The 28000-nt window shown below is 36.5% G+C and overlaps 8 protein-coding genes across 13 annotated transcripts; 5 read left to right on the forward strand and 3 right to left on the reverse strand.

The window, feature by feature from the left end:
* The first annotated feature begins 35 nt into the window (after positions 1 to 35).
* LOC122416903 (kelch domain-containing protein 4-like) lies at positions 36 to 2690 on the forward strand. The gene is made up of 7 exons (XM_043430035.1): positions 36 to 171; positions 450 to 620; positions 789 to 1024; positions 1141 to 1457; positions 1575 to 1984; positions 2066 to 2252; positions 2343 to 2690. Exons 1-7 carry the CDS (start codon positions 58 to 60, stop codon positions 2498 to 2500), a joined length of 1593 nt encoding a protein of 530 aa, XP_043285970.1. The 5' UTR covers positions 36 to 57; the 3' UTR covers positions 2501 to 2690.
* On the reverse strand, positions 2225 to 7063 carry LOC122416900 (valine--tRNA ligase, mitochondrial-like). Of its 4 annotated transcripts, none has more exons than XM_043430032.1 (13): positions 6809 to 7063; positions 6547 to 6736; positions 6201 to 6447; positions 5901 to 6084; positions 5513 to 5817; positions 5069 to 5331; positions 4674 to 4902; positions 4482 to 4598; positions 4001 to 4268; positions 3636 to 3910; positions 3192 to 3522; positions 2714 to 3033; positions 2225 to 2595 (listed from the first exon to the last, which is right to left on the reverse strand). In XM_043430032.1, the coding sequence occupies exons 1-13, from the start codon at positions 6951 to 6953 to the stop codon at positions 2566 to 2568; spliced, it is 2904 nt and encodes a 967-aa protein (XP_043285967.1). In that variant the 5' UTR covers positions 6954 to 7063; the 3' UTR covers positions 2225 to 2565. The 4 variants fall into 4 exon arrangements, with proteins under 4 accessions (XP_043285967.1, XP_043285964.1, XP_043285966.1 ...); XM_043430029.1 differs by having other exon boundaries at positions 5901 to 6129; XM_043430031.1 differs by having other exon boundaries at positions 2687 to 3033; positions 5901 to 6129.
* Positions 7064 to 7533: 470 nt separating this feature from the next.
* On the forward strand, positions 7534 to 10037 carry mbf1 (multiprotein bridging factor 1). Its single transcript, XM_043429764.1, has 4 exons — positions 7534 to 7962; positions 8108 to 8159; positions 9093 to 9253; positions 9442 to 10037. The coding sequence occupies exons 1-4, from the start codon at positions 7888 to 7890 to the stop codon at positions 9595 to 9597; spliced, it is 444 nt and encodes a 147-aa protein (XP_043285699.1). The 5' UTR covers positions 7534 to 7887; the 3' UTR covers positions 9598 to 10037.
* A 17-nt stretch (positions 10038 to 10054) lies between these two features.
* Positions 10055 to 11862, reverse strand: Prosbeta6 (proteasome beta6 subunit). Its single transcript, XM_043429763.1, has 4 exons — positions 11573 to 11862; positions 11296 to 11485; positions 10439 to 10675; positions 10055 to 10324 (listed from the first exon to the last, which is right to left on the reverse strand). Exons 1-4 carry the CDS (start codon positions 11668 to 11670, stop codon positions 10139 to 10141), a joined length of 711 nt encoding a protein of 236 aa, XP_043285698.1. The 5' UTR covers positions 11671 to 11862; the 3' UTR covers positions 10055 to 10138.
* Positions 11863 to 12121: 259 nt separating this feature from the next.
* LOC122416720 (tRNA pseudouridine(38/39) synthase) lies at positions 12122 to 14511 on the forward strand. The gene is made up of 6 exons (XM_043429761.1): positions 12122 to 12450; positions 12656 to 12795; positions 13079 to 13647; positions 13738 to 14029; positions 14109 to 14251; positions 14331 to 14511. Exons 1-6 carry the CDS (start codon positions 12226 to 12228, stop codon positions 14432 to 14434), a joined length of 1473 nt encoding a protein of 490 aa, XP_043285696.1. The 5' UTR covers positions 12122 to 12225; the 3' UTR covers positions 14435 to 14511.
* On the reverse strand, positions 14247 to 20525 carry LOC122416719 (peptidoglycan-recognition protein LE-like). Of its 2 annotated transcripts, XM_043429759.1 has the most exons (5): positions 18223 to 20420; positions 17795 to 17956; positions 16966 to 17277; positions 15740 to 15865; positions 14247 to 15134 (listed from the first exon to the last, which is right to left on the reverse strand). In XM_043429759.1, the coding sequence occupies exons 1-5, from the start codon at positions 19049 to 19051 to the stop codon at positions 14599 to 14601; spliced, it is 1965 nt and encodes a 654-aa protein (XP_043285694.1). In that variant the 5' UTR covers positions 19052 to 20420; the 3' UTR covers positions 14247 to 14598. The 2 variants fall into 2 exon arrangements, with proteins under 2 accessions (XP_043285694.1, XP_043285695.1); XM_043429760.1 differs by lacking the exon at positions 17795 to 17956 and having other exon boundaries at positions 18223 to 20525.
* A 1268-nt stretch (positions 20526 to 21793) lies between these two features.
* LOC122416832 (suppressor APC domain-containing protein 2) lies at positions 21794 to 25098 on the forward strand. Of its 2 annotated transcripts, none has more exons than XM_043429901.1 (5): positions 21794 to 23008; positions 23273 to 23419; positions 23583 to 23795; positions 24141 to 24288; positions 24777 to 25098. In XM_043429901.1, the coding sequence occupies exons 1-4, from the start codon at positions 22175 to 22177 to the stop codon at positions 24285 to 24287; spliced, it is 1341 nt and encodes a 446-aa protein (XP_043285836.1). In that variant the 5' UTR covers positions 21794 to 22174; the 3' UTR covers position 24288; positions 24777 to 25098. The 2 variants fall into 2 exon arrangements, with proteins under 2 accessions (XP_043285836.1, XP_043285835.1); XM_043429900.1 differs by having other exon boundaries at positions 24141 to 24283.
* Positions 25099 to 26031: 933 nt separating this feature from the next.
* On the forward strand, positions 26032 to 27975 carry LOC122416833 (neurogenic locus notch homolog protein 3-like). The gene is made up of 4 exons (XM_043429902.1): positions 26032 to 26403; positions 26878 to 27015; positions 27368 to 27499; positions 27715 to 27975. Exons 1-4 carry the CDS (start codon positions 26355 to 26357, stop codon positions 27777 to 27779), a joined length of 384 nt encoding a protein of 127 aa, XP_043285837.1. The 5' UTR covers positions 26032 to 26354; the 3' UTR covers positions 27780 to 27975.
* The last annotated feature ends 25 nt before the right edge of the window (positions 27976 to 28000 follow it).

Genomic DNA, 28000 nt, shown 5'->3' on the forward strand with positions numbered 1-28000 from the left:
ATATGTATAGGAGGACTAGGAACGATTTAGATATTTCGTTTCAGCAAAAATTCAGCAATGGGTAAAAAGGACAAAAATAAGAAAAAAGTCAGTGGCAGTGTCAAGACGGCGATGAAAACAGAAAAAAAATTAAATGCGAAACAGAAGAAAGAATTGGCTGCGGTTGGTGAGGTACAATGGTCCAGAAAATTCACTACATATTTTTAAAAAACCGACACGCGTTTTTTCCCACACGTGTTTTTTCTTAATTCAACATTAAGTCCCAAAAAGTTAAAATACACTATATTCCTACCGATGAAAGGCTCAACATTTAATAAAAAATTGAAATTTTAAATATCAGTTTCACCCTTTCAATTTTAGAGGAACTGCTTTACTTCCTGGATAATGAATGATACTTGGAAATAGTGTTTGTTGGTACGTTTTTTTCTTGATATGCTGCACATTTTCAGGATGATATTGAAAAAGTTATTGCCGAAATTGAGCGTGAAGAAAGGCGAAGGGAACGTGTTGTCGAAGCTGTGGTTGAACCACCATCCAGGAGGGTTAATTTTTCTTTTTGTCCACATCCTTTCAAGGATGAATTGATAATGTTTGGCGGAGAGTTTCATGATGGTAGAAAGGTATAAACACAAATATATTATGAAAAAAATTTGCTTTTTTTTTTATTTGAGGTACAGTTATTATATATTTCAATTGAAATATCTTTGATCAAAGTTTAAAATTTGTTTCTACAATTAACAGAAGAAAAATATTCAACATATGTCACACATTTTCATTTATCGTCACAGACAACAGTTTACGGCGATCTCTTTTTTTATAATACTTCAAAAAATGAGTGGACTGTGGTAAAGGCGCCGGGTGCTCCACCTCCAAGGTGCGGACACCAGGCAGTTGTAACGTCGACCGGCAAGGGAGAAATGTGGATATTTGGTGGGGAATTCTCCAGTCCTTCAGAGTCTCAATTTTATCATTATAAGGATTTGTGGCTTTATCGTATAGGAGAAAAAAAGTGGGAAAAAGTGACGTAAGGATTCTTGTTTTTATAAATAGCAAATTAAAAAAAAAAAAATTAACAATTGATACTCACCGTGTTGGATTGTGATCTGATCAGACAATAAATAATCATTTTTAAATTCTCAGAGTTCCTGGTGGACCATCTCCGAGAAGTGGGCACAGGATGGTTCACTTGAAAAAGAAATTGTTCATTTTTGGTGGCTTTCACGACAATCTTCGAGACTACAAGTATTTCAACGACCTTTACATATTCGATCTATCCTTGTATCAGTGGAGTAATCTTAACATAACAGGAAATATTCCTGCACCACGATCAGGTTGCATTGTTCTTCCAACACCCCAAAATACAATTCTGGTTTATGGGGGCTACAGTAAAGAAAAGATAAAAAAAGATGTGGACAAGGGTCATGTTCATATGGATATGTTTATTTTAGGGCCGCAGAGTGAGTACAAAATCGTGACAGATTCACAATAAAATTGCAACTCTATTTTCGGGCCGAGCCTGAAGCTCATCCAAACAAAATGGTAGCTGATACGAAAATATATTTGAATAAATGCAGAGAACGATGAGAGCGGTACGAAGTGGAAATGGACATTGACGAAACAAAGCGGAGCAATCATTTCGCCTCGTTGCAGCGCATCGGCAGTTTCTGTTCAACCGGGTCTCGCTTACATATTCGGTGGTGTTCATGATGACATGGAAGATGAAGAACAACTCGATGGAACGTTTTTCAACGAGTTGCTCGCTCTTGATCTGGAGAAGTATCAATGGCGCTGCGTTAATTTGAGCGGTAAAAAGGAAGCTTCTTCTGTACGAAGACGGAGAAGGAAAGCTAAAGACGATATGGAAGAAGCGACGAGCGGATCGGAAGAAGAGAATGATAGTGATGACAACGAAATCAGGAAATCAACGTCAAAAGCCAGTACTCAACCCGCTGCTTTTGTCACTGACGACGATGGAATCTTTACCGTAAACCCCCCGTCCCTCCTTTTTTTCATAATTCATTTGATCATTTTAACACTGGACTCGATTAATTTGTTTAATTTTCAGATGACTCTCGGTCCAGCTCCCGTGCATTCCATAACTAACACCAGCGAAACATCGACTGCAAACATTTTCTCACCTTCGCCTCGTATAAATGCGGGTCTCGCAGTGAAAAATGGCATTTTATATTTGTACGGAGGAATGTTTGAAGATGGTGACAAACAATTTACTCTCAATGATTTTTATTCGCTCGGTAACTATTGATTGATCTGTCGATCTTTCACGCACGCATACGAATTTTGGTGTCATGAATTTTGTATTTTTTTGTCCAATTTTTTTGCAGATACGAAGAAGTTGAACGAATGGAAAACCATAATGAGAGATGATTTTTCCTCGCAAGTGTGGCTCGATTCCGAATCCACAGAGTCTGAAGGCGAAGGGGAAGATTCGGAAGATGAGACTTGCAGCGACGACAGCGACGAGGATATGAACGTCGAATAATTTTTATTATTTTTATCTAATCAATGGACAGCTCTTCCTTTGATTCGTCTGTAATCATTGTTTTCTCATCTTAATTTCATATCCAAATTTTTCATCTGCAAAAATGAAAACGATTTTCACCTTTCTTTTTTTTATTACACCGCAAGTTTTGTTATGTAAATAGAATGGAACATTGCTTGTTTCGACCTTACTTCTTCATCTGTCTATGCGAACCTTCTCATGATCCTGAATCACTTCATCCTCGGATTTCGGTGCAGATTTAGTCAGTCTGTGAAAATTCGCCATTTTTTTTTCATACTGTGCATGTTTTTTCTCCATTTTCTCTCTCACGAGTGCAATGGATGATTTACTGGTGAGCAGTAGAAATATCCGACATTCGGATCCATCGATATCGAACAAAACACTGTTTTCTCTTGACTCATATTTATTCGATGGAAATACTCGGATGTTTTGAATTCTTGTCACAGCTGCGATAAAATTTAAATTCTCTGCGAAATGATTCAAGCTCCCGGAGACGTCAGTGACAATATGAACTGTTGGAATGAAAAATTTCATATTTACATTATTCTCATTGTAAACAATTTTGGAGCAATTGTAGAGACAAAGAATCTTCTTGTAGAACTTCCATATCAAAAAATGAGTAATTGTTATGAAATGCACAAATGATAAATCTTAAATATGGGGGGCTTACTTTCCGCGTCAGATCTTTTAGCCACATGCGTAAGAGCGTTTCTGATTGCTTTCACAACATCGAGAATCTGATTGAATATGATTTCGAGTTCAAGATCTCTGGGTGCACCAAAGTCATCGGTGCTCTTCGGGAAAGAGGCCTCAAGCAGCGAAGGCAAGGATAAGAAGATGTTTGGCAACTTTTCAGCGCATCGAGCGTATAAATCTTCGGATAAATAAGGAGTGATTGGTGCAAGAGCTCTTAGAGAAACCTCGAGACATTTGGCAAGGCTGTACCAGTGGCTTTCCATTATTTCCCGTTGTTCGCTCTTGAAAACTGGCTTTGTTGCTTCCTGAATATTGATGTTTTTTCCCCGTGCGGGAAAAAAAAAAGAAAAAACACATTTTTAATAATTCACAGAATTCTTACTAAGCTTGAAACTATTGAATTCATTGCTTTTCTTACCAGAAAAAAATCGCAAAATTCGTAATAGAAAAATTGTTTTAATGCCGATACTGCTTTATAAAAGTTTCTATTCTCAAATGCATCGTTAACTTCGGTAACCATGCGACTCAATCGGCTGAGTATCCATCGATCAACGTTACTTAAGTGTTCAGGTTTTTTCACATGTTTTCCACAGTTTTCTGTCGTTCGTAAAACGAATTTTGTCGCTTGCCATATTTTGTTACAAAAGTGATTGTTCGTTCGGCACTCGATCACGTTGAAACTTATTCGACTGTCTGAAACGGAAAATATAAAACGATCAAAAAATTCCAATTGGTTCAAAAATTTTCTTTTTATTTTTAAAGTGAGAGAAATAACAGGCGCACTTTTAATATTGTGTGCGCACAAAGTCATACGTAGTGCGTCCGATCCACATGCCGGTATGCCATCAGGAAACATTTTTTTATTGGCCACCAAGGTTCTCTTGAGTTCTTCGTTACTCAAAATACCATTTTCAGCATTTTTCTCAGCTTCGGCATTAAGTTCTTCAAGACTGATACCGTTTATTACATGCTCTGGCCTGATGGCGTTGCCTTGACTTTTTGACATTTTTTTGCCATGAGCGTCGCACAAAACCCCATGAAATAACACTTCCTGCAGGGACAAATATAATGAGGCACGTATAATTCGAAGGAACATTTTAAAGAAATTATTATTATTTTTTTTTAATTTATTATTCTATCAAAAACGAATTAGATGTATGCATTTTGAATTGAAAAAAAAAAAAAAACCAGTATTAAACTATTTTGACGAAGTATACAATTAAATCGTTAAATTTTTATATGCGCGGGTGAACTTTATTTTTACCTTGAAAGGCATTGTGTTTGTGAGTTTCATTCCCAACATGACCATCCTGGCGACCCATAGGAATATGATATCATGTCCGGTCTCCATAAGACTGAGAGGAAAGAATTTCTCAAATTTCTAACAACAAATAGAAATCGTCAGATTCACAAAAATCAGTGTCGAGAGCTATTTAATATATGATTGTAAATTAACTGGATTGGGCCAACCCATAGCGGTTAAGGGAAGGAGTGCCGATGAGAACCATGTGTCCAGAACATCCGGATCTTGTTCTATTTTCAAATCAGCGTATTCGTGATTTCCTTTTTGAAGAAGTTGCTGAAGAGCTTCTTGCCGGGATCGCGCGATTATCCAATCGCCGTTTTCATTACGATAAGCTGGAATTCTATGACCCCACCAGATTTGTCGAGATACGCACCAATCTCTGTAAAATTAAAACTTGCCTATCGTGAAACATGAATTACAACAATGAGTGAAATTTTTTTTTTTATAGAAATCGATTTGTTTATATTTAATTTTCATTTAAATGATTTTTATTTTTTGTATATTATTTCATTAGATGTTTTTGTTTTGTTACGTTTCGAATTTACCTATTAATTTTGAGCCAATCGCACCAAACTTGTGCCCATTCTGGTGGATTGATTTTCAATGATCCGTTTTCAACAGCCTCAATGGCCTGTTTTGCCATTTCTTCAGTCCTTAAAAACCATTGCTCCCTTAAGAGATATTCGACAACGTCACCCGATCGAGAACAAACCGGAACCATCATCTCGTGATTTTCCAAACTTTTCAACGCTCCTTGCTCCGCCAATTCATCCAAAATTTGTTCTCGTGCTTCGAATCTTCTCAGACCCTAAAACAATTTCAAGTGATTTCATTCGATTCGTTGAAATTAACCACCTTTGATATTGGAAACATGCTGAATTTCAGTAAGAATTATCAAATCATTTAGATTCAATAAAATACATTTATAAAATATTGATACTGCGAATTTCAAACTCTAAATAATAAAATGATTCGAGTTATTTTTTCACCTCAAAACGTCCCGCATTGGCAGTCATATTTCCATCAGATCCGATCACATCAATAATATCCAAATTATGTCGTTTTGCTATATCAAAATCGCCATGATGATGAGCAGGAGTAACTTTCACAACTCCTGTGCCAAAACCTTGCTGTACAGAAGATTCTCCTATGATGGGTATGGGAGTTTCTCTAATCGGATGCCAGACTCGCTGACCAATGAAACGAGAATATCTTGGATCTTCCGGGTGGACAGCGATTGCAACATCCCCTGGCATCGTTTCTATTCGCGTTGTTGCAATCGTTACGTGTTCCTCTTAAATAACAAAGGTTCGATGGTAAAAACACAAAAGCTGGAAGAATGATCTTTGAAGGGTATTAAAAAATCGTTGACCTTACTCGAATCTAGCAAATTTAAAGTCACTTTTGCTATCAGGCCGAATGGTATTTTTTTTGGATAGCCTGGCACAAGAAAATCTTTTCTTTGAGTAACATGAACATGTTCAATTTCCATGTCGGAAATCGTGCTGCCAAGACTCGTTGACCAATTGACTAGAGCTTTGTTTCTGTACAAAAGACCCTGCTGGCTCATGATAAAAAAAGCTTCTGTTACTGCTTCGGAATGCTCCTGTTGATTGCATAAGAATATAATACCATTGTTCAACCATAATTAAAAATTAGTCAGAGATCAGTGCTTACCTTGCTCATTGTAAAGAATTCTCTACTCCAATCCAAACTCATACCCATAGCTTTCAACTGATTTCTTATTGTATTACTTTTTTCTTCTTTCCATTTTCCAATACAAGAAAGAAACTCGTCTTTGCCTAGTTCATGTCTATTGACTCCTTTCGTTCTTCCTAAATATTTTTCTACAATAGCTTGAGTCGCTATCCCTGCATGGTCCAAACCTGGTACCCAAATTACAGATTTTCCTCTCATTCGGTGCCTAGTAACAGAACGTTTTCCTATGTATATTATCAGTTATAACATTTTTCAAATCTCATATCTGCATCCTAATGAATGTAAAAATTGAAAGTATATGCACCATCGAGCAAGAACATCTTGTATGGTGCAAGTCAGGGCATGTCCCAAATGAAGAACCCCTGTAACATTAGGTGGTGGCAAAATCATTTTAAAATGGTCCTTTTCGTTGTTTTTCGGTAAGAAATACTGTCTTTCTTTCCAGACATTGTCCCAATATTCAGAATCTGTCCACGTATATGAATTTGCTATTTCTGGATTGAAAAACAAAAAGGAATTAACAATTGACATTAAAATTTATTCTCTAGAAACAATTGGCGAATTACCGGCTGAACGCTCGTTTTTGTTACAACTTCTTTGCAAATAAATGCTACATCTGAAATTATTGAGACGAATTACATTCGTCTTCGAATATGTGCTCGAAATAAAACATTTATTGTTATTAAATAATTTACACCGATAAATAGACATTTTTGTTTATTGGTTATAATCACGCATTATTACTGTGTACAAGTTATTGATGAGTGTTTATTTAAAAACCAAGGCAAAAGCAAGAAGACTGAACTTAGGTTAGGATTTGAGAAAATTACGCTCACGCAATCTAGCGGTTCGAAAAAAAGATAGTAACCTTAAATTGCGCGGAGCAGGATATGGATTGTGATGATTTTATTATATATATATATATATATATATATATATATATATATATATATATATATATCCAGAACACATTTTTCGGAAGATAATGTAGAGCGCATAAAAAATAAAAACAAAAAGCGTAAATTGATAGAACGTTCATAGAATATATATAAAAAATTAACTTAGAGATGCGACCACGAGATCAATGAAAAATTTTAATCGACAAAAGTCAAATTTTTTTTATGTCAGCTACTGGAAAATCATTGGAAATCAAAATTTTTTTCCTTCCGTCCCTTTATATTTTCTGAACACCTCTTAACCGATAAGACAGAGTTGAAAACTCTCTTTTGTATATATATATATATATATATATATATATAGAGAATGAAAATTTTTATAAAGTTTTATTTGCGTTACGGTCGTAATGGTCGTCGTAATATGGCGTTGACGATGACGACGGCAACGACGGCAATACGGCAGCTCCAATAACTTATTTACTCCAGAATCCTTGAACAAGTTCCCAAGCGTTATTATTCTTCGTAATTCTGTACATCGTGTGGCGAGAGCAAAATATAGTCACATTTATACACCAAAATAAATAAGGATCGTGATTATACAGATACGAAGATCATTTCAGAAACTATCTGCTGACTAGAATCGGATAAAAGGGAAAAGGCAGAGAAAAGCGAGGGGAAAAAATATCTCGAGGTCTGCGGCAGAGTGACTTTATATAATTTTCTTTTGGGCGAATAAATTTTTTTCCAGAATGTCAGATTGGGACACGGTACCAATCACATTGCGGAAACGCGTCACAAAAGGTGCCGCAGCAAAATCGGAAAAGGTATAGAAATTTAGAGCAACGCGTGGTTTTCCCTTAATGCTTTTCATTTGCCTTTTTTCAGTTTCACACTTTTCTCTCGAATTTATTCAGGTGTTGAAAATCTATCCGCATTTTTGTAATCTTAAGTGCAATTTGTCCATTTCAGGCAATTAACACAGCCCGCCGTCAAGGACAAGCCATTGACACTCAAGTAAAATGTGAGTAGCAACAAAATTAACTTATCTTTTTTTTGTCCACGATTAAACTTGACAAAAATTTTATCTAAAACTGCATCTCTATAAATTCTATTTGCCCTTTCTTTTTCAAACCTCATCCATCGCAAAATTGAACAATTTTCTAACAATGATCAATCGTTGTGACTGAAACGATCAAATTCCAGTCCTAATTATTGAGATAATGTAATCTGATTTCCCAATAAGTATTGAAATTAAAGTTGAATATTCGTAGACCATGCCTCTATCGAGATTCATCATAATTTGTAGGAATCCTCAAACTTGCTAAATTGCGCACCAATGAACTATGATCTCAACCATGTACAGGATTTGTGTTTGATGTGAAAACACATAATATGCATTCATACATATCTAGATAGTTCAAACAAAATTATTTCATAATATAGAATATTGTTTAATTTGAACTTCCCTCCAGTTTTGTTGAACAATTCATTCCAAATTTTCCCATCAAAAATAAAACAGATTTGATCCAATTGAAGTAATTAAACACAGATAGCATATATGTCCGATTAGCTCGAGTTCTTTCCATTGCTACAAAGTTCAAAATAGAATGAATTTTTTATAAAAGTAATGTTACACATTGATATTGCGTCAACATTTAATAGACTCGTCAATTGAAATTAAACAAACGTTGTTTTTAACGAGCATTCAAAACTCGTGTTCAAATCTGAACATCTCTGGTAAAACAATCTATAATTTGAGAATACACTGTATATATATGTTATACCGTTTAATATGGCAAAAATATCTTACAATCGTTTTCAAAATACTGCATCCTTTAAATTTTGAAGTCAACATTGAACTTGTTACAAATAAAGCTATCTCGGACCAGTGGTAGTAATAATATACACGGAAAAAAAATAAATGCATCAATATGAGCTGGTTATATGTTTGTAGGGGGTGGTGGAGCAAACAAGCAGCATGTAACTACTAAAAATACTGCTAAGCTTGATAGAGAGACGGACGAATTAAAACACGACACTGTTCCTTTGGATTTGGGTAAACTGATTCAGCAAGGACGTCAGAATAAAGGGATGTCACAGAAAGATCTCGCTACAGTAAGTTCACAGAATTTAGAACTAGTTAAAAATCGACTGGACTCGAAAAAAAAAATACAACTATTCGGAACAATGAAACCATATTTGTTTCGAATTTTATTTCGGACCGTTACTTGTCGAGAACTACCAGAGTCAATTTCGACCTTGATGCTGCCCGGGAAATGGCTAATAGGTTTATATTTTCACAGAAAGTGAACGAAAAGGCTCAAGTCATAAACGATTACGAGGCTGGAAGAGGAATTCCCAATCAGATGGTAATCGGTAAAATCGAGCGAGTACTTGGAATAAAGCTCAGGGGAAAAGACCGAGGCAAGCCCTTGCCGCCCCCTGGGACGAAGAATTAAATCTCGGGGGGGAGCCGCCATACCTTGGAATTTTCTCAACTATTTCCCACTTCACCTCTACCGTTGAATGGTTTCAGACGATCGTGAAATTAAAAAAAAAAAAATTATATTGCGAGAGTGCTGGCCATATTCTCCCAAATTACTTTGATACATCGTTTGAAGTAGAGTTTCTGTAGTCACGCACTGAGAATGATGTACTATACCATAGATTATTATATAATATCCGTATACGAAGATCGATTAAATCCAAAAACAAATCATGAGAAAAAATCAAAGCGAAATAGTAATATTTGGTTTTTTTTTTTAATTTCCAATGAAAAAGATATAAGCAACTTCGTTTATGCTTTTTTTTGAGGCTTTTTGTAAAAAAAAAAAAATTTGTTGGCTCTTGGTGATACTTTACAGATTGAATAAAATGAATGCTGAGTATCGTAAACGAATGATCGCTAGTCTCTCATTGTTTCTATGACCTTTCAAAATTTTATATTTTATTTCATTTTGTGTTTCAATGCAAATTTTTCAACAAAATCATTAGGAATAACTAGTCCTTTCGAAGAGCAAAGCTTTCTGTCTTCACACCGTCTTTACTTATAATGTTGATACTGATCCCATCGCCGGTGTAAATATCTCTCTCTGCCGCTGATATGAATACATCCTTGATTATGGATAATGCTTTTTCTTGTGTCAACGGAGAGGGCTCCACACCTTCTTGATTTTTGAAGCCAACCTGAAACAAAGAAATATCTTTAGCAACAGAGCGTTTTTCTATCCACTTTCTCATGCTGTCGATCTTTGTGTAACAATAAGAAACCATACATATTCTAAATCTCGCTTTCAATACCTGATTGTCAAGGAGAGGCTGTAAAAGAGCTCCGGCCGAACCTCCAGCTCGGTAATTAGATCTTTCACAGTGACCGATAGGATCATAACTGTAAATGCAGCCTTTACCATTCTCATCCAATCCAGCAAGAACGTTTGAAACGTAATAGGGGAAAAATCTCTTGTAGTAAAGTACGGTCGAAAGCATTTGTGCTGTTGCCGGAGTTGTCATGTCTTTTTGATGTTCATGCTTGTACATCTGTGATTAAAAATAGTTCATTCATAGGATTTTTAGTAGGATTTTGCACTTATACTATTCTCATGAAAAACTTTTGCTGATTATTATTTCTCTCTTATAATTAAATTTCAATGAAATAAATATATTTTTGTTCTATTTAACGATCGACCATAACAGCAAGTGTCATAACTGTTGAGGAAAAATATCAATCTTTGAGGAAATTTAAAAAAGAAATAATTTTTGTAATATTGAAGATATATCAATCGTACAGAGAACGAGTTTGATTCTATGAAATGTGAAACCAAAGATTTTTGTAATATCAATATTTTAGGCTAAATAATAAAATTAGATTTTCTAGAATTATACCATCTCAGTAATGAAACAAATGGTTAAAAAATATTTGTTACAAAAAAACAAACACATTACAAAACTAATGTTTTCCAAAGTTTACTCCTAATCTTACAAATGCACGAGTGCACGATAAGTAAATATGCAAACTCGATGCTTAATAAAATTTTTGGTTACTAAACTTTCTTCTCTTTTTACATTGAAAATGCTGCTCTCGAAGCATTAAAATGACATTCATAAAGGGATGAAAAAAGACTTTGAAACAAAAATGAAATAAATGTATCTTGTATTACCTGCATGCGAGCGGCCAAAATTCGTGTGAGTGTCAAAACATCGCACCAACATCCGGAGCATCCCAAAACCGTAGTAGCGGAAAGTGGAAATAATTTTTGTTGTTCACGCGTATAGATGGAAAATCCAGCACTCAGACGAGTATCAGCAGCGATTATACAAAAATCATCACCGGCAAGCGCAATAACGCTCCTAAGCCATGAAAATTAAAGATTTTCAGCATGGGAATACGTTTTGAAGGTTATGTGCAAGTATATCATTCATTATTCAGAATCTTACCCTCCATTATCTGCATAAGGACTAAAATGAACTTTTTTTGCACCTTGGACATCGTAATCGGGCAAAGAACGTCCCTGATACTCGCTAACTGTAGCCATTGTCTTTCTTTGAATGCAACTGATTTCTAGAAGGATGACTCGAAAATCCTTGTATTTAACCTAATTCAATTTAGGTAACGACGATGACAATTCGGTTATTCGGTACATATTACGCTCGCTATATATGTCTATATGTGAACAGTGGCACCGTCGGCGGCGTCGGCGTCGTTGCTGTTGTTTCCGACTGACTCTTTTTACCGACAAAAACGTCCGTGGTGATATCTCTGCTTAGCGTTTGCAACTAAGCTCTAACGTTAGGCTAGGTTCTCGAGTCCTAGTGTTGACAATGACAATCTCCACCCTGCTACCGAATGGTAGTGTGAGAGATGGGGTTTTTGTAGCTTCAATGTTTGACCACATGGTGCGCATGGGGAAAGAGGGGGGTCGTCTCCTCGCCCTTCAAAATTCCCCAGAATGTTGAAGGGAGATAGCCATAGAGAAAAAGAAGAAGAAGAAGAAAGAACACATTGCTGCAATGTTAATTAAATGTGTTACGAGACTCTGTATGTACGACCGTGTGAGTAAGGTCTACGTCACAAAAAAGCTATAGGTCTTATGCCCGTTTTCTCCAATGTTAATCTGAGCTTAAACTCGGTTCATCCTATCTTGAAATATATTTTAAAAATTGAACTGAGTTTGAACTGCATCGGAGAAAACGGCCATAAGGGTCTAGGATTAATTATCAATAATAACAGAGCAATGGCAGATTACGTTATCACGAAAAATACAAATAGTAAAAATGCTTCGACCCGAGAAGAACTGGAAAAATTTGACAGCTCGGTAAGAAATATGCTTACAAAAAACGCAAATAAAATGAATTTATATGGATTCAAATATGGTACACACTTTTACCATTGAATTTCAATGGAATGTCATGAAAATATACAAAAAATAAATAATGACACTGAATTTTTGAGTCATGGAAAATTGATTTTCTGACTGTTTTGTCTGAAAAACTTTGTAAAAAATGGATTTTTTCTTACAGTGCCTTATTGACAAAATCCTGCAATTAGAAGCTCACAATTATCAGCTGAGGAGAATAATCAAGAAAGCTGAGGATTCGAAACAGAGTTCTCTTAATAAAAAATCGAATAACGAGTCTGCTAAGCCATTTGACTTTTCTCGGTAAGTTTTGTGGAATCGCCAAAGTTTTTTGGATCTATGCTTCATGGAAATTTTGATTGATCATTATAATAACAATAAGTCAAGTATCGCCAAACAATTATTGCAGCAGTGCTCAGTTTAAAAAAAATTCTATTTTGAAGGCTTCAACGTGATCCTTCATTCAATGGAAACTCAACCTAGTAACCAAATATGATTGTCGGAATAATTATTAAGCGCGAATCAGAAAAAAAAAAATTTTTGTGAATAATTAATAAAATGCTCCATTTAAAATATTTCATCGCAGATGCTACAAAAGACACGTGCTCTTGAAATTTTTTTATCTCGGTTGGAACTATCATGGTTTCGTGGAGCAAGAAGACAACAATAATACAGTGGAAGAGCACATATTTATCGCCTTAAAACGATCGTGTTGTATCGAGAATCGTCAAACTTCGAATTATCACAGATGTGGGCGTACGGATAAAGGAGTGAGTGCATTTTCCCAAGTCATATCGCTGGATATTCGGAGTCGTTTGGAACCCAGCGAACAAGATAAAATCGAGGATGAATTGGATTATTGCAGAATTCTCAATAGATTGTTACCTAGTGATATCAGGTGTTATGCTTGGGCCCCTGTTCAAAGAACAAAGTCAGCCCGCTTTGACTGCAAACATAGAACGTACAAATACTTTTTTCCAAGAGGTTACTTGAACATTGAAGCAATGAACGAAGCAGCTGGCTATATCGTGGGTTACCACGATTTTCGAAATTTTTGCAAAATGGACGTTGGCAATGGTGTTGTACGTTTTGACAGAAAGGTCGACGAAGCCAAAGTTATTACAATTAAGCCTCGAGAATCTGATGAAATATCTGGTACAAAAATCGTTGAAAAGACTGATTGTTTTTTTTTTTTTTTTTTTTCAATTTTTTCTCTGGTCCAATCATTTTTTTTTTACTTTTCAGGCTATGATATGTACCAATTCGTCATAAAAAGCCAGGCTTTTTTATGGCACCAGATCCGGTGCATAATGGGAGTTTTATTGCTCGTTGGACAAGGAAAAGAAAAGCCTGTGGTAGTACGCGATCTTCTCAATGTAGAATCGTGTTCTCGTAAACCGCAGTACAGTCTCGCTCACGAATTACCATTGAATTTGTACGATTGTCACTTTGATGATGTTAAATGGATTTTCGAAAAAAATGAATTAAATCTTGTCGTTCAGAGTCTAGAAAAAGATTGGACTATAAATGCAGTCAAGTAAGTCGATCTTTCCTATCTAATTCGTTGACAAATTGCGGGTTTTCAATTATTTTGGTTAACATCAATTTTTCTCCAGATCAACAATGATTCGAGAAATGTTGGACGATTTGAAATCTCATTTGGATGATGAAGGCCCTCTAAAAGATCCTGGACATTTTTCGTTGCTGCAAGGTGTGCAAGCTACAAATTATCAACCGCTAATGAAACGTTTAACTTGTGGTTAGTATAATTACTTTATTACTTGTTGAATAAATGTTTCGTTCCTCATCAATGGGTCCAAATATTTTCTCAATTTCAGAAAGCCTCGAGAATCGAATAGAACATTATGAGAAAAAGCGGAAAATTAAATTAGTAGAAGATACAGCAATCAAACGCGATGAAGCAATGAAAACTCAGTCATAACTGAAAATCTTTACAATTTTTATTATAAGTTTGTGCGGTCGAAGACTTGGTGAAGCGATAAAAAATAAGAAAAGGCATTTCTCGTTTGGCGTTTTTTTTCTCCCCCACGTTTTGAAGTATGATTCTATAATAGTGATGTCATCATCACTATTATAAAATCACTTTCATTGTTCAGCTAGAGCATATGATTTGTTCGACCAATGTTTCCAACTTGTAATGATATCGAAAAGTTTCTGACCAGGACTCAATGTTTTGGATACTTGTCGATGTCCGAGAAGAGTGTAATTGACCATTAACTTGTCTAGTTCCACGCCAAGCTCTAGTAACTTTATAGCCCCCTGTAATTGTAGCTTATTCGGTGGAATATCGTTGAAAGTGCCGATAAAGCTCAACCCGATGCTCTTGTCGTTCCACCCGTGAGCATGAGCTCCTTCAATGTCCCAGTCACGTCCAACGTAAACAAAACCGTCGCCACCCACCAAAAAATTGTACGCAATGTCGGAGAAGTTTTGAGACTCCACGTGATAAGTTTGAATCGTCCGAACACGCAATTTGCAATCGCTCATAGTATTGCACGACTCGGTCGCTGTATGGCTTATTATAACGTACGGAGCGGGTAGTTTGGACAATTTGGTTGGAAGATCTTGTGGTGGCTGTGCTAACCAATCATTTCGTTGGACGAATCGTAGAGTATCGGTACCTTCGAATTAAAACGTTAATAATGAAAAACAAAATCAGTGTCCTATTATGGTTTAACTTCATTTTCATTACTTTGCGAAGAATTTGTCATATTAAATATTCAGAATATTTTTTTAACAAGGTTATTTTTACGTGAGTTTTTATCGAAGTTCTTATAGATCCGTACGTTCTCATATCGAGCATGTCCGATTTAGACCGCCCGAGTTATTCAAAAAATGTGTATGACTAATTATTCATGGTTTCTGATTCGCTCTCGCGGGTCCTAAGTATCCAAATTATTACCGTCAATAGATTTTTTTTGGTTTTTATGTAAAAAAAAAATGTTGTACTCTACAGAATTATTTTCATATCTGCAGCATTTGTCACTGTTTTTTTTTTTTTTTTTTTGCCAAGGTACAAGACTCTCAAGTGGACAGCTTTAATTTCATGATTTCACATGGTTCAAAATCAAATGTGTGCGAACACTAGCGTTACTTTGATAAGTACACAATATTGTGAAGTTGATAAAAATTAGCAATAACTCTGAAACTTGGGAAATGTAAGTTCGTATGGATAACATCATTATAATTATAACACTACGAGACAGCTAGTAAACTTCTTTTTCACCTGGAGTATCTTCTGTCTCGTCGCTTTTTGACAAACCTACTGAAACGATTCCAATGGTGGTCACTGAAGCTAAAGCTATGAGGCACAACACAAGACCGCATCGCCAACTCCAAAAACATTGTGCAACTGAAATAATTGGAAAATTATGAGGATGAGATTTTCTGATCTTTCAAATGTCTACTAAGCACGAATAAATTGTTCCACAACTGACAGTTCTCTCGTTCGTTCCACATGTTGGTGGTCCGTATAAAAGAATCGCTCGCTACTAAGTGCGCAACATTTGAGCTTGAGAAATTTTTTTGCCACAAGTTTCGTCAACCCGTCGACAACGTAAAAACACGAAACTAAGAATAGTGATAATAATCAATTTACGGATAATTTTTATTAGTATTACTACGAACGCCAAGCTTTTTCACATTCTTATCGGAATTGAGTCTACTGATGTACATCAGATAGATAAATCATGGAACGTTGGCGGCCCACAATGATAAGAGCAAGGCGACCGATCGAATCTGTCAATTTTTGATAATAAAACGGGACAGAATATCGATCAAAATTTTCTGGCTAATTCCGTCTTGATTAACCGCTCAAAGTAATGATCTCGCGAATACCATTATTCCTCGTCATTGGAACAGTTCTGTGCAGCAACCTAAACAATAGTACAATAAAAACACAAAACGGAAAAACCGATCTCCGTAACTTGTAATGAAGCTTGTTCCTCGGTCGTGTGTATAAGAAAAAGAGAAAATTTTTTGCGGATAATAATGAGGGGTCGTCAAATTTGAAACGGAGCAATTCTCAATTTTTTTGCCATACACGAATAACCGATCGATCGATATTTTTATATGAATATCGGGATAAAAAAAAAGATAAAACTCGCAATCTACAAAAATATAAAAAATAACGTGCTCGAGAGCTGAATAATTAATCAAGAAAAAGAGAGACTGAGATAGAAATTAAAAAAATGGAAAAATAATTGTATGCTTGATTCACGATGAAAGCGCAACTGCGCGGTGGCGGATCAGGGGACCAGTGATTCCACGTTTTGAGGATTTCATAAAGCTTGTCACCAGGACTCAATGTTGTCGAGACTTGTCGATGGCCAAGAAGTTTGTAATCTGGTGCTATTTTGCTGAGATTGAGGCCAACCTCAATAACTTTTTGTGCAGCGTGCAATTGATTTTTGTAAGGTGGCACGTCATTGAAAGTGCCGATTAAACTGATACCGATGCTTTTTTTGTTCCACCCAAAAGCGTGCGCCCCCTCGGCATCCCAACCACGTCCAACGTAAGCAAGACCATCGCCGCCCACGAGAAAGTTGTATCCAATGTCGGACCAACCATTTCCCTCTATGTGGAAAGACTGGATTCGTCGAACCCTCTGCACGCACTCACTTTGCAGTACACAAGGCGCTGATGCTGTGTGGCTTATTATTACGTATGGTACCGGAACTTCCTCCAGTTTTGAAAGCGATTCTGTTGGCGGTTGAGCGAGCCATTCGTTTCTTTCAATAAATCGTACCGAATCCACCCAGACGTCTTTTCATTATGAAACAAGTTAGAAAGTGTTGGAGTTAATTTTTTGAAATTTCATTCACATGTTTATACATGTTTTAATCATTTTCATTGAATCCCAGTACCAGCATTGCTGAAAAGCAATCTATCAAATATGCACATTAAATCTGAACTTGACCGACTTGCTGCTCATCAAAATATCAGGCTCATTGGTTTGAAATGCAAATCTTTGAAGATACCGTTCAAAATTTAGTCATTAATTTTCTTTAAAAAAAAAATATATACATCTCTGTGAAGAACTACTAAATGTGCATAAAAAATTTCATGCAGAAAACTTGAGTCACGAGACTCAGTCTTAGATTTATCCTACCCTAGAGTTCATACCCTGGCTGTAGAAATCCCACCTTGTTGTAGAAATCTTTGGTTTGACGGTTATTTTTTTTAGATTTCCCTGCAGAGTGCTGTTAATTGAGAGACGACTCATTGCCTATGAATTAATTTGAACTCAAAATCATTGTATCGAATATAGAAATCATTTTACCATCTGGGTTTGTTCCGGAAGTTGGGGCATCTGGCAATACCGGCATTACAATGTTATTTCTACTTGTTAAAAAGACTGAGGCAACTACGACGATCGTCACGGATATTAAAGCTAAGGCGCACAATATGACGGCGCATCGCCATGACCACATCCATTTTGTAGCTAAAAAAAATCCAATTAACAAGTGACAAACAGTGTTTTTGAAGCAGTAAATTTTTTGCAAGCTTTGTCAAGGATCAAATTATCGTTCTGCTATAAAATTGTCAACAAAATTCATATCATTCAAGTTCTATTGAAAAAATAAAATTATTTCTTCACATAATAAATGAAATCCATAGAACCAAATGCCACGTTGAATGAGTTGTATAGAGAATTTTTAAAGCCAAAAGGAATAAAACAGAAGGTTAATTTGCAGGAAGAATAATTACCAGAACTGTAATCACCGAATGGATGTAAAACGGCTTGATCCCCTTTCACACGAGGTACCTCATTGAGTTCAACATCGGACATTCGACCGTTGTAAGCAACATTGATGTTATTGTTAATCGGAACTTTATCTTTTTCCTGTATTGGATAGGCATTTGTATAAACGAATTGTTTAATAGTTACAGGTCCCTTGTAAAAGTTTCTGTCTCCGAAATTAACGTGTTTCGAATTAACAACGTTAACTTCGCCAATCGCTGTTTTGTTCAGATTTGGCATAAATTTTTGGATCGCATGGTCATTGTTATCATCGGAATGAGTCTCTTGTTGTTGAACTTGTGGCGCGACGACATTTTTTTTTATCCAACCGTTCACATTCTCAATTTCTTCTTCCTCTTCATCATCTTCTTCCTCGTTCAGTTCCAAACATCCATTAGATTCGTAATGAATTGTCTCGGCTTTAACATTTTCGTTCTCTGCTTCACTGAATTCACTGCAATCGTTATCCGTGGAAGTAGCTTTATCACCGCTCTCACGACGAACCACGATTGATCGCGATCTATGCCGTTCTTCATCCAACCAATTATCCCTGAAATTCTCACAATTCTTGCCCCCGTTGCTCACTCCTGATAATTCAACCCCGGTGACCTCCCAACCGCCCTTTTCACATATTCCGTTAGCGTTGACTTTTCCACCAGTAAGTTTTTGTTTTTTTCGCCAAAAATCTTCATCAGCAGCTTCTTCACTGCTGATAAACTCTTCCTGCTGCATCGACTGACCTTCATCCTGCTGCTGCTCATTCCGATTTGGCACTTTATCTACGCGAACTACCATTCCTTAAGATCATACTTTCGGTGTTTACATTCAAATATTTTCCCGGCGATCGACAGTCCCATTCCCGTATACGTTTTCATTCACGATATAAATAAATGGATTAACGTGTAATCTTATGAAGCGAACATAAAAAATTGCACATCGCGCAGCCATATATAGGACTATTGTATACCCAGAAAAAGAATGAGAAAAGACTGTTGGATGATTTTGGCGCAAAGATTTATTTTACGCATTTTCACACAATCGCATAAACCTTTCCGTAAAACAATTAGAAGAAATCATCAAGACAAAATACGGTTGCAGTTTCACTTCGCGATCGCCTTATTTTTTTGCAATTTCGCTCGACAATGCCACCACTTATTTTTGTAAACACATTTTTTTTTAATTTAGAAAATGGCTCCCAGCAGCGTATGTATAGGGACAAATGTAATCATTATCTTTTCTCTTAATTACATATCGCATCGTGGAATCAATCGCATACATACACGCATATGTGTGCGAATAAAAATCTGGCCGTCACAAATACCGAAAACTTCGGGTCCTAGGTTGAATCATCCGATTAAATGTGATCAAACCGTTATATCTTTATTCAACAGATTTGTTCATGCACTTTCGTCGTATTAAATGTTGTCCGTTGTATATTACGAGTTTTGTTATTATTGTATTGTATTGATAACTTTAATCCACAAACAAAATAATTAACAAAAATCGAGATACCGATCCGATTGGAGTTTCAACGGGAAAAAAATAAAAAACATTTTCTCAATGTCTGTGTACAACTTTTGCACAAAAATGGCTTGTCGTTACTGTTCAATATTTTCACACCAATTATTTGCACTTCGTATTATTTTCATATCGCTTGCCCCTTGGTCGTCGTCGACGTCGTCCCCACCAATCTCCAACTATACTCGATCAAAATGCGTCATGATAATAAGTTTTAGCCTTCTTTTTCCTTAATGCATCCTCTCTCACTCTGATCGCACGATAAATTGTCAAGGCGGTTTTGGATCGCGGCACGAGCTTGGCAGACGAATGAAAAAATTGAAAAATAATTTTTGGAATCAGTTGGTTGTTTGAATTGTTTATAAGTAATTTTTATCTAATTTCTTTCGCATTTTGATATTTACAAAACATATCTAAGGATAAAATTATACTTCCAAATATGAAAAATAGTCTGATTATATAGAAGCGGCTGTCGTTGTTGAAAGCAGTGGTGTCAACTGCTGATTAGACTTTTGATTGGACTGCTTATTCGAAAAAAATCTAGTGTTACGCAGTTTTTTTTAACGTAGAAACCATTGAATTTGTTATAAAATCCGACGACTGACGACGGCAGCACCCGTTGGACGAATGATATATAACGTCAGTTATAGTGTGTATAATTACTTGGTATTTTATTTTAAAAAAGGATACGCATTCAACTTTTAGTATATATCGATTAAAAATACTTTATGTATCTTTATTCGCATTGTGCATAAGAACACGATTTATCGGTGATTATTTTTTTGGATGCACGGGAATAGCATTACAAAAGTAACGACAGCGCTTCTCCTGTCTTTGGTATTTCTGTTATATTCGATCTTTTCGTGAAAATTCGTTTATTTTCGGTATTTCTCGTGAGTATTAGCGTCTGTTAAATCCTAGAGATGGCAGCACTTCGACACCTTTCTGAGAGTTTTAACTTCCACCGCCAGATGGCGACTGATTTGTATTCTGTACCGCAAAACCGAACTCGAACGCGATACAGAATAGAGTAAGGGCGGGTTGTTCCAACTTCTAGGTAAGCCTATCTGACCGTTAAAGGTCTACAAGTCAGGGGGGGTTGTTTCAACTTCTAGGTAGCTTATCTGGCGAGTAAAAACATTGACTTGTAGAACTTTAACTGTCAGATAGGTTTACCTAGAAGTTGGAACAACCCGCCCTAAGTGCAGCTAAAATTTGGGATAGCATTATACATGTTTTTTTGTATTCCAAATGGCAGACTTCCATCCCTACCAGAAACATCTCTGCCAAAATTCAATACTACCAATTACATCTCTACCAAAATGTGATCTATCGTTGTGAACGTTAACGTGATCTATCAGTTGTTCTGTGTGATCAGTTGTTCAGTCGGTAAAAATCCTGCTGCACGTTTTATTCCGAGTAGGTTGATATTTGAAAGAAAATATGAGTTACACGCTATTCTCATTTTATTAGAGAACAAGGTGTAACTTTTATTTTTCTCAAAAAATCAAGGATGTCCGAGTAAAACGTGTAACCATTTTGCATCTATCTCTCTCGCACTCACGCAAGCACCACGCAAGTGATAGATCACCTTGAGTTTCTTCATATATATGTATTAGGCCCGCTACACACGGTCAATAATATTGCACAGTAATATTGCACAATAAGTTTGTATGGTGTGTAGTGCGCCATAAATTTAAGATAGCTCAAACTTCTGTTCAATGATTGCGCAATGTTTCAATACTACATCTACACGTTCAATAATATTGTGCAATCACCTATATTGCGCAATATTATTGACCGTGTGTAGCAGGCCTTATATTTTACGCAAAACCAACAGACGGTTACAAAACAACAACTGTTTTCAACAATCGACAAACGAGTTTTCTATTATATTGACAAATGGCCTACTCTAATCTAGCAATGACATAGCCGCATGAATAAAGAGGATGAGGCGCAGTAGAAGTTCTTCTTTCCAGCAGTGGCTTGAACGGAATCGAATCATTTGGAATTCCGTCCACCAGAGTAAATCCCAACATTATGCGAGTAAAAAAGTTCTTGGCTCTTTCGTTATCTCGTTTTATAGTGCTAGACAAAATGCGAATTCCGTAGTTTTGCATGTGTAATCGGTGTAATTGTTATTGTGTTTGACGTAATAATATAATTGTTATGAAAAATAACCTCTTCGTTATTAATATTAATAGAAATAAAAACTCAAATCGTTATAGGCGTACAGTAAAAAATAGTCATATACAACGTAGGATCGGGAGTGAGGGAACTTGAAAAAATAGGTCAACAGTTGAAAACATTCACGCAGCGCAGGATACATACTTCTAATGTTGACATTGAGACAGCTGTATTGTTAATAGGAAGAATTGAAAACAAAAAAAGAAAGCTAGAATGGCGAAGATACAAGCTTCGAGTGTGGATCCCTTACCGAAAAGTTTCGTGAGTGCAATGAGAACGTTGTTTCGAATAATGGACGATCAGAACACAGGTTACGTGAAGTATTCGGATATCGAGGAACGTTGGCAGGATGACGGTACCCAGGGATTGCCCAAAGGAGTACTGGAAAGTTTGAAAAAAGTTACGCCGCCCAACGGGCTATTGAGTTTTGAAAGATTCTGCGCTGGTTTGAAAATTTGTTTAGTTCAGATACAGGGTAGTGGCGACGAAGTTAAACAAAAGGAGTGTCAACCAAGTCGACCGCCTTCGGCGCCTATTCTGGCAGAAAATGTCAATAAACCTGTGTGGACTTCGCCTAATACCGCTGCCATAAGACCTAATAATGCCATATCGCAACAGCGTACTCTTAGCATGCCGCAATTGCTGGGAGGACGCAAAGACAACTTGAATGCACCCAATGAGGCCATAGAATCACGAAATGTTCCAGAAGTCAAGGCTGTTAAAACCTATGGTCCTCCCAAACCCCCCAGAACCGGAGCAGCCACAGAAGGCAGAGCGCTGAGTTCCGATCGGAGTATTGATAAATCGGAGATCAGAACTGTTCTCCAAAATTGGCAGATGGGCCTCATGATGGGAGAAGACAAACGACAAGCCGCCACCAATTTTCAAACAGATTCCAGAACCTTACTTAGGCCAGCCAGAGCTCTGGGCGATGGAAAATCTGTCGATTTACAAAACAACCAGGCTGGCTTGCCACCTAAAAAAATGATTGGTAGGCGTAGAGAACCTCGACGTCATACGTTGCAGAATGGTATTGATTACAATATGGTAAAGAATTATTTTTTGTTCTCTCTGTTCGAAAAACATTTGGTGCGGCCGAATAATTATCTTTTTTTCATTTTGAAAATGTTGATCTTGAAGCTTTATTGTCATTTATAATAAGCGATATTATCTCAACAATTTATTGAAACAGCTCAAATATCAAAAGTCACTTTTTTTCACTCTTTTTAGATCTAATTTTTTTTTGTATCTTTTTCTTACCTGCATCATAAAATCATTGATAAATCATCTATAATCCGTTTGATTTTGTAGATGAAGAGAATGCGTCAGATTGAGCAAGAAAGAGACCTGCTGATGCAAGGTTTAGCAGCAGTGGATAAAGCTAGAGAATGGTATCTCAAGCAAATATCATTGACTCAGGAGAAGATCAAACATCTGGGTCGCATGGGCTCTCATGTGGTACATAATGATTTTTTAAATTCTTATATGGGTCCTATGGAAGAAAAAGGATTTTTGTGCATTAAATTGTCTGTTATATGATTAGAAAATATTCTTGTGAAAATGTAAATTTGCGAAAAAAATTTGTTAGATGGAGAAATGCACAAATTTATTGATCTTTCAGGAACAATGGACAGAGGCACAACAAGAACGTCTGGAGTTGCAACGTGCTAGAGTCCTGGAAGTAAACCGCCACTTGGCAGCCTTGATAACCAGTTGGGAGCGCGGGGGTCTTCCTCTTCACATGAATTTGGCTTTTTTGAGTACGCCGAGTGCTGCTCAACTCCATCAGGACATGTTGTCACGTCTGAAGCATCAAAATCATCGTTTAACCGAGGTGCCAACAACTTTCGATAAACATGACATAATATTTTTCACCACACATGCACCGAAAATTCAACTTTCCGATTTCGGAAAGTTGAATTTTCGGTGCATGTGTGGTGAAAAATAGTATACACTCCACGGGAGTGAAATTAGACCACCTCAAACCACGTGCTTATCACCCTCGCCTTTGGGACGGGTGACAATTCTGCCCGCGGTTTGAAGTAGTCTACTTTCCTTCCCTAGGTGTGTAATATACTATTGTTAAACACATTCGATATTATTCAATATATCGCCAAAGTACCGATAACTTGAGTGATTATTTTGTTCTATTATGACTATTTTCATTGTTTACTCGCAGGAAGTAAGCAAGAAGAGCCACAAAATAGCCCTTCTGGAACAAGAAAAGGACAATTTAATGCGCGAATTGTACAGTAGACAACCGGGCATGGTGCAATCACGAAGATCAACAATGATTCATGAACAACACGATCAGACATTCATGTAAGGTACTAACATACTTCTATCGGTCCTGATCCCGAATTATCATAAACACCCATTTTTACACTTCCATTGAAAAATAACACGTTGCAGAAAGAGATACTGCCTAAATTGCATTTCTACGAAAAGTTGGTTTCCGTCTTTCTAATAAGAAAATATATTCCTGATCAAATCGATCGAATAAATCGAATAAACTGTGAGAATCGTCAAGAAATCGGTCGTTTCTTTTCATTATTTTTTTAATAGATCATAGAATTGTTGAAAAAACGATAAATTATTACAAATGAAAGAAAAAAGTCATACTTTTTGATCCCTAAATTTTCAGACAAATTTGTAGATGTCAAAATTCAATGAGTATTGTGGCCGTTTATTCATTTTGAAACGTTGGTGGAGCTATTTATTGCAATGCGCTAAATAATATGAAATGTTACAATAATCAGCTGACGCAGACTCGAATTACGTTGTTTGTTTTTTTGTTTTTTTTTTTTTTTTTTAGAATATAATGGAACAAACGAAGTTCTTCCAGGAAAACTTGACTTATAACGCCAGGTGCAAGCTAACATGAAACACAATATATATATTTATTCCACTACATTAATGCGAATGATAAGAAAAAGAGCTTGGATAAATCATATATGAATATACATCGATGAAAATATGTATATTTGTATATACGTAATATTATCTAAAATAATGAGAAATTTCATGGAAGATTGTTTAACCGTTGTAATCCGTCCATAAAAAATTTGTTTGTTATTCTTATAATTTTTCGACGTGAATTTTTTTTGTAATAAATTATTCGATTCGTATTCAAGAAATGATTGAATAGAACATCGTCAATTCCCTCGCCCGGAGAAAACGGTCGATGCGCATTGCTTATCGTCACTCTCAAAGTCATTGCACTTTTGACGCAATTATTTTTCGAAGGGAGGGAGAGAGGGAGGAAAGCCGAAAAATACGGAAAAAGTGCAAAGTGGCCAAAAAGAGATAAATAATCATCGCTGTGGTCGAAGGAGAGTATTCGGTGATTAGAGATTCGAGAACACACATTTCTCGTATATCGAAATTCTACTTTACGCGTTAGGGCTTTTATGTGAGATAATAATGTATCTCGCTCCCTATCTCGTTTGACCAGTTCAACGCCGATAAGCACAGGGTATTCCTCTTCCGCAGCCAATGCCATCCCACACAAACGTAAATCCTCACCAAGATCGTCCATGAGAGAACATCGTTAGAAGAAATAAAAAGAAATTATGTGCAACGGAAAAATTCGTTAGAAAAAAAACGTCTTCCTCTTGACATAATTTCTTATGGGTCGTTCCCTTAGACGCGTCTTCGTGTCAAGTGTTATCATTTAATGATTCTCGTATCGATCATCGGAACGAGAGAGACAACAGCGGATGGAAGTCTGATAATTTCAGCATGAAAAACGGGATGTTTCGCGTTGCTTGACGAAAGCGTCTCTCTAATTACTAAAATTAGGCGCGAGGCATTCCGATGCTTCGATTAAAAAAAAAAAAAAAATTGATCAACGAGAAGAGAGAAAACGAGCACAATGGTTTCCTTCTTTCGTACGTTCAGAGAATTTCAGTATTTCATGAGAAACGTTTTATCGCTCGAAGTCCTCGCGGATGCTTCAAAACGAGAGGAAGAGAGAGAGAGAGAGAGAGAGAGAGAAAGAGAGAGAAAGAAGGGGAAAAAGAACGACAGCTGACTCGTCACCCCACGCATGGTTTTACTCCAAGTTCTCGAGGCCCCGCATAATTCACGATCGTTTATAGTCCAAGTTTAGTTTTACTCGGCTCTTAGCTGCTAGTCGTCCTCCTCCGGTACTCTTCTTCATCTCAAGCTTTACATAGTATTTCTTTCGTTTTCTTCTCTCTCACCCCTGTCAATCTTCGAGACGTGGTTTCCAAGACTAAATTCTTTGGACGGAGCTCCTCTCATTCTTCTTTTAGAAAAAGAAGGCTAGCCGCTCTGATCGTTTGCCGCGATTTTTTCACATCTCTTAATTTCTCGACTAATCTATCGAGTGGTTTTAATTTTTTCCTCGGCATTTTCGTTGAACATTATCATGTTAGGAAAATCGACTATTTTTATCGTTACAGTTCTCCTCACATTCGGTACGTATTCTCGCTAATACATAAATATTATATTATCCCCATCATAACAATCTATTTATATTTTAAAATTCATCCAGTTTCATTTTGTATTTTAGTATCTCCAATTTGGAGTGTAATTATCGAATAATCATTCAACCTAATCGTCCTTCGGTTTTCGTCATTATTTCTTCATTATTTTTTTTTGCGGTTGAAAAAAGAAGAAAAAAACATTTTTTACGATATATTGAAACGGAAGACTACCCACGCGGTCATAGATTTTTATATCTACACATGCGCTTGCAACCCTATCAGTCGGGCAGAGGGGCAAAGAGTGGGAAGAACGAAATGAACATCCGGCGCATATTGTCTCTCGCTGCGCTTGTTCTTCCCCCTCGTCTTTAACACGTGCGAAGCACACGAGAGTTGTGAGAACGTGGGACCCGTGAGCTATACCTATTTATTCTTCTCTATTTTTCTCTTCATCTCCGTATACAGGAGTATTTGTAAGAACGTGCGACAATGATCAGATGCGATCGGGATGCAGAATTGTCGAACGTCAGTGCGGATGTGGCTTTGGATGCAAAGCTGAATTTAGATACGACAGCATGGAGGCTTGTCGTATGGCCCTTAAAGGTAAAAAAATAAATAAATAAATAAATAGAAACAATCAAAAATTAATAAACTTTAAATTTCAAAGGATTTTGGGGCGTGACTTCCAAGTTTTTTTTTCTTTCGTAAAAAGATCACAAATTTGCTGTACCGAATTTCCAATAAGGTTTCGGAAAACATTGCGCCAAAGTTTTTCAGCAATGCTAGGGAATTTTCATCGACGCACATTGCTTTCAACGATAAATCATCGGATCAAGTTGTCTAAAAATTCAAAAATGTATACTCAATGGTTGACAGGCTCATTTTGGAAATAATTGAGATTTACCAGGATTTATTGGTTGAAACGCTTTTTTGTTGAATTAAAAATATACTTTAGGAGGAAAGCATGACATATGCAGTCACCAAAGACCATGTTTGCACGAAGGCAGTTGTTTGCAAATATCCCAAGAGCCAGGATTCAAGTGCCGATGCGAGGGTACCGGATATCATGGACCTCAGTGTGACAAACGTTAGTATACATACACACAATAGCTTATAATATCAAAATCAATTGTTTTAACAAGAGGATAACGAGATATCTGTCTCTGTGTGCGTGTGTGAGTGGTTGATTGTGTGTGTGTGTGTGTTTTTTTTTTCAAACCAGCAGAAAATAGAAAAAATGGGTGATAATACGTGCGTGTATATTTTTATAGGTTCATATCAATAGCTAATGTATATTTACAGCTTGCCCGCGACCGAACAATCCTCACTTTCGTGGACCATTTCCCTACGAGTGCGTTGTCATCTGATGCGAGCCGTTATATTCATCTCTGTTGCAGTCGTTGAAAACCATCGAATTTATCACAATTAAATCGTATTTACTTGCCTAGAACCAAAACACACACACACACACACACACACCATCAAAAAATTTAGAGATCGAACATTTTTGTACATACCCACGAATAAAATAAAAGGAAAAAGTGTAAGTGGAAGAAAAAGAAAGCAACAATGTGGTAATCTGATTATG

Source organism: Venturia canescens, chromosome 10, assembly GCF_019457755.1.
Source record: "Venturia canescens isolate UGA chromosome 10, ASM1945775v1, whole genome shotgun sequence".
Taxonomy (NCBI): Eukaryota; Metazoa; Arthropoda; class Insecta; order Hymenoptera; family Ichneumonidae; genus Venturia; species Venturia canescens.